Genomic DNA, 9,244 nt, shown 5'->3' on the forward strand with positions numbered 1-9,244 from the left:
TCACACAATGCACTGGCACAAGATGGCGCTGCACATGCTCTAAAACATAGGTGTCAAACTCTGGCCCGCGAAGCCATACCAAATTACTATTAGAGCTGGACTACTGGTATTATACAGCTAATATATATGTTGTTTAGTATTAAGCTTTGCTTGTTCCATATTCAGTCCATAAGAAAAGATTCATTCATATATCTGGAGGAAGGTTTTTTTTCAATAAATATCAATGTTAGCCCACGATTTTGTTCCAGTTTTCAATTTTGGCCCACTTTGTATTTGAGTTTGACACCCCTGAAAACCAGTAACTTTAAACACTTACTGGTCAAATCCATCACAGACCTGACACAGCACCTGAGCGACGGTCCACAGTTCACTGAAACCTCCTCAGAAATGCTGTCATGAAGACATTCTTAATGAAGGGAAACAGGAGGACAGACTGAGGCTGAAAATGACACCAGAACTGGACTGAAGGTCAGAGGAACAGGTGTGATGGAGAGATGGATCCACATCATGGTCAGTGTGTACGAGGAGGTCAGGAGGAGGTCCAGCAGTGAGCGTCTGCAGCCATCTGTGAAGCACGGTGGAGGCTGTGTCATGGTTTCAGGTCAGTCAGTGCTGTTGGAGATCTTAAACTGATGAATTACAGAGTCTGATCCACCACGCAGGAACATCTGGAAACATCTGACTGGCAGCAGCTTCATTTTTCAGCACGCCGATGATCCCAAACACACTCAGAGAGCAGTGAAAGCACACAGGAACACACACACGAGTCATGGAGTCCAGTGTCGAGTGGAGACTGCTTTGTTCCTCCTGAATTGGAGGCCTTGTTTCTTGAAGAGTCAAACACCATCCCGCTCATGCAGCGTTGTAGAGACATGCAGCCAGAGCTGCAAAGCACTGTGGGTGAGCCTCATGCACCCGCGTAGCTTCTACGTCTCTAAGCAGGCCTTAGCCATCACTCGTCATCGCTCGCTGTGTTATCAGTTAAATACAGGGACCAAACAGTGCTGCAAACATGCTTATCTGCTGGGAAGCTTTAACATGGGAGTCTACGGGGACGGGCTCGCTGCTTCCCCTACTGGACGTCAGAGGAACTGCATGTTTTGTGCTTCAGTGTGTTTCTGTCACCACGAGTGTGTGAACAGGTCCTCACAGCATCACACACACACTCCTGCCTTCCTTCCTTATGAGGCCCACTGTCATAATGACTTCAACCACAGACTGACCCGAGCCTCAGCTTGAACACACCGCGAGTCCGAACCCCCCTGCCCCCTAAAGCTGCCACCTGCCCACGTGACTGCACACTGTAAAAAGTAAGTGTCGGTGAAAACGTTGAGAAGTGTTACGGTTCCGTTTCGGAATAACTCGGTGCTGTTGGTTCGTCTGCCTGTGACTAAGCAGCAGACATGCGCGCTGTCACATAAATAAACCCACGTATAAATAAAGGCACGTGACACCCCGTGTGCGCGTGCTCTGGGTGAACCCACACTTTTTCCAGCGCGCTCTGATTCCTTGAAGCCGGACTCGTTTCTGCGCACACGCCAGTTTCGCTTCCGCGTACTTCCCCGCCTCTTGTTGCCGTGAAAGCTACCAGGAAACACACTCGGAGCCGGATCACAGCACACTGACAGCGGCGAACCTGCCGGGGACATGGCAGCCTCTGTGTGCGCCTTCATCCTGGCGCTTTACGCACTGTGCGGCTCCGCAGGTAAGCACACCTTTACTTTGAGGGCAGGTGAGGAGGAGGAGGCGGTCTGACGGAGGGAAAGGCAGCGCAGAGCGTCTGGAGCTCAAAAAGAAAGCTCAGCTAGTGACGAGTGTTTAAACTAAAGCTGTGAGCTGAAACCCAGAGCACAGTCTGCTGTTTACTCAGTCAGACAGGTGAACTTTGACCCCAGCACAAGAGACAGCAGTGTGTTTTAGTGTCAGCGAACAGCGCTCATGTCTTTGTGTTTGTGCTCAGCCGGCTCAGGAGGGCTCAGCGCACCCACCCACGTCCGACTGACGTCCTACAACATGGACCTGGTGCTCAGGTGGGATCCACCTGAAGGGACGACCGATGTTCTGACCTACACGGCCGAGTACAGGTGAGTCACCGGCGGGTGTGACATCTTCAGGTGATCACAGTTTAGTGTCAGAGAACTGAGTCACTTTCAGTTTGAATGTTTACCTTCAGGAGGGCGAGTGCGATCATCACACTTAGGGCTGGGTATCGTCACTGATTTCTAGAATCGATTCAATTCCGATTCACAAGGTCCCGAATCGATTCGATCCACGATTCGATTTAATTCGATTCTATTCAATTTGAATATGGGAAATTTTGACAGTCAGAAATATTATAATTCAGATCAGCACATTTACATATTTTTGTATCTGTAAAAAGGAAGCTGACACACGCAAGACTTTATCACAGGTGTGAGCATCACAGCAGATGCCTTTGTGTCAAAGTAGCTGAGGATAAAACACAGAAAAACATGAAGGTGATTTTCCTGGCCTGGGATTTTATAAAAATATTCTGCAGTACATCAAAAACGAAAGAAAACCATTAATCAACATATGATTGTAATCTGAAGTTACAGCGGTTTTATTAGAGACACAGCGTTTTGCATTTTGCATAATTTCAAAAAGTTTTAATTTGTTCAGTATTGAACGGCAGAAATTAGGTTTTCTTTTCGGAAGTATATAAAACGAAACAAAAAGAAAGTCGGCCGACAGCGCTGTAAACAACGGTAGTCTTGTGCGTAACAAGTAAGCGAATAATGAAGAAAACAGATTTTTAGACGGGAAACTGTTCTTGAAGTATACTGAGAGAGAGAGGGAGAGAGAGAGAGAGAGCTGTGCATCGTGGTCGAAGCAAAACAGTAAAAGTCAGAGTGAATACATGACGATGTTTATGTGAAGCGTAGTTTGGATCTTCTTTTGCTGCTGGTTCGGTCAATATTGTTTGGAGAGACATCAAACTAACAGCTTTAGAATCAGCGCATAAAGGGCGTGAACACACGGACCCGCCGAATCAGAATCAGCGAGCTGTCGGCTTTCAGCCCCGACCGTGAGAAAGGCGACATCTCACTGATTCTGATCCGCGGGTCGCACTGTGTGTTTAAGTCTTTGTGCAGAATCCGTGTTCCTGCTCTCATTTACTCTCTTAGCTGTTTGGTGGTTCTTGAAATTTTGTGAGATTTCACCTGAGATTCTGGCATTTCGGGCAAAATAAATTTATATAAAAAAATCGATTCAGGATTTTAATGAATCGATTTTACGTTATCCAAGCCAGAATCGATTTTAATCGATGAATCGATTATAAAAACCCACCCCTAATCACACTGCGAGCTAGAAAAGGAAACTTAATCTTTGGGTCTTACTCGTCGCTGTCAGTGGAAAATCAAAGATTCCAGAGCAGCTGGGCTCAGAAATGGACGTTATTCTTCCTCCGAAGAGTCCGATCACCTCAGTGTTTGGGAGCAGGTCACACTTCGCTTTGTCATATTTTTAGTTGCTCTCTGAATCAGGGATGCCAAACATGAGGCCTGGGGACCAGCACCGGCCCACCAGAGGCTCCATTCTGGACAGTTCATAAAGTATTATGAAGAAGTTTTACCTGCAGGACACTGGCTTGGGAATACGTGGAAAGTTAAAATATTCCTAGATCTTTATAAACTACTGACATCATACAGAATGAGTGCACGTTTGCTCACTCCTGCCAAAATAAAAAATGAAAGGCTGCAGCAATAAAACATCCGCTGATGCTTTCTCCTATGAAACCCTTCGGTTCAGCGATGCTGCAGAGCTTCAGGTCCTGCTGGGATTTGTCCCAAGTAAGGCGCGAGCCTTTTCCCAGGGTCTGCATGGACTGAAGGAACAGTGACTGCAATAAAGCCTGTGAGCGCAGGATGTACTCTGTTCAGGCCACATAGAGGAAGTTGGATAAACTGTCAGTAAGATAATCCATGCAGAATGTGAACTAATGAAATCCGATGTGGCAGATCCACAGACCGCCCCTGAGAAGACCCGCCTACCTTGATGTACTCACGCGTGCGAGCAAACCTGACCCCCACGACAAGCCCATTACCGTCAGATTATGAAACGCCACCCTATTCAACTCTTCCCACCATGTCTGTGTCCGATGGGCTCCTGCAAAAAGCTCATTATCTGCAAACTGACGCGCCGCCATCCCTGCATGAGGAAGCACCTGTACCTCCAGGTGAAGCGCTGATGGTGCCTCGCGATGAGGAGACTGAAACAGCCGTGTCCAAAGAAGAAGTACAAACGCAGTTATGGAATCACAAAGTCACAAAAGTTACTCATCCAAGAGCGGGGGAACGGTGAGTTCCAGCTGTTGTTCTGGGAGAGATCATTCTAAGAAGAACGGATTTCATGAGTCTGTATAAATGTGCCCTCGTGTCCAGCATCAGGAGTTTTTCCTGCAGGCAGTATAAATTTGAACCTGATGTCTTTCTGTAGGAACAAACATTTAAAACTCAGCGCTGAGTAAACCTTCCATCACACCTGGATTTACCTGGATGCAGAGGTGCGGCGGTTATTCTGTAGAACGCCGTGCGCTGATGAACAGTGTGTTTGCAGACTCGTGGATTAGTCGTGTTTTTTCTCTCCTGTTGAGATGTCGAGTAAAACCGTCACAGGAACATCTTCGCTTCTTTGTGGGTGTTGACCTCCGACCTCAGCCCCTCCTCCCTGCGCTGTCAGATCTCGGCTTTATGAGGTCGATCTGATGAAGACGTGCGTTCAGGCAGAAGTCAGGAGGCGGAGTCATGTTCAGATGAACAGATTAAACTGCGGTGCGTTTGTGGAACCGACACAACCGCCGTCATGTCCAAACATAATCTCAGCATCTGATTGGTCAGGGCACAGCCTTCCATCTGTGCCCGGCTCAGGCAAGCCGGCGGCGTTCCCGGGTCTTCTTTGCGTGGACGCAGTGATGATCCTGAGCCCATGCAGATGTGTCCATCCAGCTGTGTGCGCTCTGGAAACACCCGGCCTCCTCTTTAGTTGGCAGACGTCGAGGTTTACACTCTTCTCCAGCCTTTTGTTGCAGCTCGTCCAACTTTTCTGAAAAACGATTCTAAAGCGGTGTCAGTGTCAGCACTCGATGTGCTCCCTTTGTGCGTTTTCAGATGATCCTTAATGATTATTTAAAAACAGTATGCACGTGCTCTGAAACGGTGAGGACAGCGCAGTGACTGCAGACCGGTTTAGTCCTGCTTTGCATATGAATCTGTGATATCTGCACCATCAGTCCTGCTGTTCCACATTTCTGAAAAGCTGCAATCAGATCACTTACAGGAAGAACAGCACCTGCCTTTCTCCTGCTCTCCGGCCCACTGAAGCCATTTTAATATGTGTGGTGTGGTTTGTGAGGACCGTGGTGAAATCGAAGCTGTTATTGTTGCGGTCCAGGTGTTCACACAACAGAAACGTCCTCTTATCTGCAGCGTCTCTGTTCTGGGAAACGCCTCCACTCGACTGACTCGTTAGAAAGCAAACGCACGCTTTTCTGTCCCGATGCACAAACGGTGAACGTGGCGTTCCAGCTTTGATGTAACCAGCACCGCCAGCTCGTGTGAGCGTTAGTTTCTTTGCTTCGTGCCGTCACACGTCCTGCAGGATAAAGTCGTGAGATCTTCTTGAACAGCGGTCGTGTTCCCGAGAGGAGAACATCTGTCTGAAGTCACACCTGTGACGCCATCGCTGTGTTTCTCTGTTACAGAAGCTTAGCAACTGGATACAACAATGGCTGCACAAACACATCAGCCCTCAAATGTGAGTTCACCTCCTCCTCCATCACCGTGCACGGGAGTTACACGGGCAGAGTGCGGGCGCATCGGGGGGCCGAGAGCTCCAGCTGGGTGGAGAGTAACGTCATTGACATGGACAGACACAGTAAGTGAAGCTCGTCATATGTGCCGAGCTCGTTTGTCTCTGATCCAGTAGCGTGACACAGAGAGGAAAACCGACTATTAGCCGATGACGAGCTGATGGGTGTCGTTTATCCCACTGAAACTTTTGCCCGTTTGGCACTCGGGTGGAAATTTTAGCTCTGTGCTAAAAAACCAGCCCATAGTGATTGGAGAGGGGATCTAACCCCTGCAGTTATCTGCATTTGAAACTATGAAATCTGCAGGCACAAAGCAAGACCTTTGCTTCTGGGAGCTTTTGGTATCCTCTCGTTGGCCACTTCTACTGGACAGAGCTGAAGCTTTTCCAGTTGTGCCACATGTGCTCCACAGTGGGAAATGTTGCTCTAACTCCCATCGGCTGCTCAGTTTTGTTCCAAGCTTCCATGTTAGTGGATTTCCAGGCCAAGACTTTCCCCTCTGTCGTCTGGTATTTACAAAGGAAGAGGCTAAAAAGCCAGCTGACAATTATAAGGCAGCAGATAATAACCCTCACAGCTGACTTGTAGATGATTAAGGTTATTTTCCCTCGTGTAATGTCATCATTGATCTAACAGAACAAGTTTTGGGAGGTAAAATGAAAGATTGGTGAATGAGACCATTTGGTGGCTCTCAGAGAAGCTTCCTGAGATCAGGATGGTCCCCTTCAGCTCCGGTTCAGACTGTGGCAGCAGCTGTGTGGGGAGTCTGCAGTTATGCAATGACTGCTTCAGCAGGGGACGTCTGAAGAGCCTCGCTGAGCTGAAGACGATCAGAAATGAAACCGTGAGCGAGCTTTTCAGCGTCTCGCTCGTCAGAGCTCTCGCCGTCGCTGACTTCAGTCCAGTCAGAGTGAAATCCTGGTTTCTGTGTTTCTGTCTGTGTCCTCAGTGAAACCGTCTGCCGTCATGGTGGGAACCTCCCCAGCTCCAAGCACACTGGCATGACAGAGCTGTAGCAGATGGAGTGGACTGTTAGAGAAGCTGCAGCTTTGATTTTGTCCAATAAAAACGTCTCTCCACATCTGTCCCCCTCAGCCTTCATCGGTCCACCTGATGTGACTCTTCATGTCACTGGGACATCTTTGGAAGTCAGCATTAAAGACCCAGTGTTCAAGCAGTCAGAACTGAGGGAGACGTACACCTCGGCCACCTATAACATCACCTACTGGAAGAGCAGCTCGAAGGAAGAGGTGGGAACGCCGGTTTGTAGTTTTAGCTTCTAATATTATTAGAAGCTAACATTATGCCAGCTAATATCAGGCTCCAGTGTCCTAAAATCACACTTTCCCTCTGATAAACAGTTTGATTACGTTCTCATATCACACGAGAGTTTGTTCACAAAGCGTCTGGGTGCAACAATGTTAGATGCACAATAAAGTTTCATTAAACCAGCTAAAAGCAGCAGAAACAGCATTGCTAAGGACACTTAAGCATAAGCTCAACAACTCATGGCTGAGCTTCCCTGACTTGCACTGGCCTCCTGTCACAGAGCTTCACAGCCTCTTTCAGATTAAATAAAGGTGGCGGCGTCTCGCCCACCAGTGACAGCTGAGGTAAACAGCACTGACAGCCTTCCACAGGCTTGGAGGTGGACGCGGTCCAAACAGTAGCAGGAATACGGCCACAACCGTTATGATGTACAGTCCAAATTTCATGTGTTTGATCTCTCATAGAAGCATGTTTGTCCTACAGCAGCCACCGTAGTTAGAGCTACGCACTTAAAGTGTGAGGGGTAAGAAACTGCTGACAGCTAGTGATGATGTTTTACACACTGTAACTAGGGATGCACCGATACCAGTATCGGTGCATCCCTAACTGTAACTTTTAAAAATTCAAAGAGTGAAAACAGTGAAATCAGCTGAGCTCCTCTGCTGCCTCCTACAGGTAGAAACAATGAGTGACATGATGCAGGACCGAGTGGTTCTTAGTGACCTGGACCCGCTGAGCGAATACTGCGTCCAGGTCCAAATCATCACCAACATGAACCCCAGACCGAGCGAGTACAGCGACGTCGTCTGTGAGCGCACCGGTGACGGTAGGCACCGCCGTCACACAGCCGTCACAATCGCTCAAGGTGTCGCTGATGGGCTCACCTGCTGCTGTGTGGTTTTCTTACAGTGGATGCAGCTCCGTGGGTGGCGGCCGTGGTGGCGTTTGTGGTCATGGCCACGGTGGTGGCTCTGGTGGTGACTCTGGTGGTCTACTGGAAACAAATCTCCAAGTTCCTGTGCCCAGAAGTCGTGCTGCCGCCACACTTTGAAGAGGTGTGTGTGTGTGTGTGTGTGTGCGTGTGTGTTCTTTAATCTAACACTGACCTTTCTGCCCCGCCCCCTCAGTCTCTGCTGCTGAATGATCCCAACTCCATCTACCCAGTCTCGCTGCCCTCTGAGCACTGCGACCACGTCAGCATCGTAGCAGACCACAGGACTGAGGAGGAAGGAGGGTGCAGCACTCAGCCTGATACCTCACAGGATGGGGGCTAGGAGGCGCAGGAGGGGGTGGGATGCACTTTAAAGACTCTGAGAATCGGCCTCTGACTGTGAGGTTTTAGAGCTGTGAACTCTGCAGCAGTGAAGTGATGAAGACGAGCAAGAACAGGTGAAGCTGGCCCAGGTGAAGCTGTTCCCACTGTCACAGGCTGCTGTTTATACTTTAATAGTTTATTCATGTCAATGTAAATGTTTTGCTTTCTACTGGTTTTTTAATGGTTTTAATGGTCGGAGGTTAACCGAAGCCTCTGCTGCTCCTGCTCGTAGGAACCAGGTGACCCGATGCTGGGCTGTACTGAGACAGTCTGGGTCTTTTACTGCTCTGTCTTCGTAGCCCAGTTTAATTACGTGTTCAGTAACTGGATTACAACATAACTACATGTGAAGGTGTAGCCCTGCAGGCTGTGTGTTTGGGTGTAGTAATAACTGATGTGGGGATGAGGTTGGCTTGGGTTTGCCACCAGCTGCTGTGAGACCTCGCCGTCCTCTGCTGTTTCCAGCGGGTTCACCTTGGATCTCCATCAGGCAGGATTCGGGCCGTCCAGCAGAACTTATGATGAAGAAGTGTGAACACTGTAAATACTCTGATTTATTTCTAATAAAAGTCTTTGTGACGGATGAAATGCTTCTGATTGTTCTTCGCTACAGAAACACGTGAAACATCGTTTTAAATCAGACTCAAACTTGGCTGCTGGTGTTCCAGATCAAGTGGCGTTGGTCAAACAGATGTGTGGTAGACTTGCTTTTCAGGACTCCATTTGAGTGCTCACAAAGTAAACTGCACGCTTTAGTTGTGAAGCGAAAACGCTGAAATCGCAGTAATAACACGTGCGAGGGGAACGATAACAACGACAAGATTCTCCAG

The 9,244-nt window shown here is 48.5% G+C and overlaps 1 protein-coding gene across 1 annotated transcript; it reads left to right on the top strand.

The window, feature by feature from the left end:
• Positions 1-1,355: 1,355 nt before the first annotated feature.
• LOC308409959 (interleukin-10 receptor subunit beta-like) lies at positions 1,356-8,487 on the top strand. The gene is made up of 7 exons (XM_080902955.1): positions 1,356-1,705; positions 1,961-2,084; positions 5,723-5,895; positions 6,926-7,080; positions 7,775-7,925; positions 8,009-8,154; positions 8,227-8,487. The coding sequence occupies exons 1-7, from the start codon at positions 1,648-1,650 to the stop codon at positions 8,371-8,373; spliced, it is 954 nt and encodes a 317-aa protein (XP_080759081.1). The 5' UTR covers positions 1,356-1,647; the 3' UTR covers positions 8,374-8,487.
• Positions 8,488-9,244: the final 757 nt, after the last annotated feature.

The sequence above is a fragment of the Rhamphochromis sp. 'chilingali' genome, assembly GCF_963969265.1.
Source record: "Rhamphochromis sp. 'chilingali' genome assembly, chromosome: 14".
NCBI classification, from domain to species: Eukaryota; Metazoa; Chordata; class Actinopteri; order Cichliformes; family Cichlidae; genus Rhamphochromis; species Rhamphochromis sp. 'chilingali'.

Bases quoted from the DNA above. Each gene is read 5' to 3' on its own strand.
- LOC308409959 (XM_080902955.1), top strand. From the start codon at position 1,648: ATGGCAGCCTCTGTGTGCGCCTTCATCCTGGCGCTTTACGCACTGTGC. The intron at 1,706-1,960 runs GTAAGCACACCT...GTTTGTGCTCAG, and splicing joins CGCACTGTGCGGCTCCGCAG to CCGGCTCAGGAGGGCTCAGC. The intron at 7,926-8,008 runs GTAGGCACCGCC...GTTTTCTTACAG, and splicing joins CTGTGAGCGCACCGGTGACG to TGGATGCAGCTCCGTGGGTG.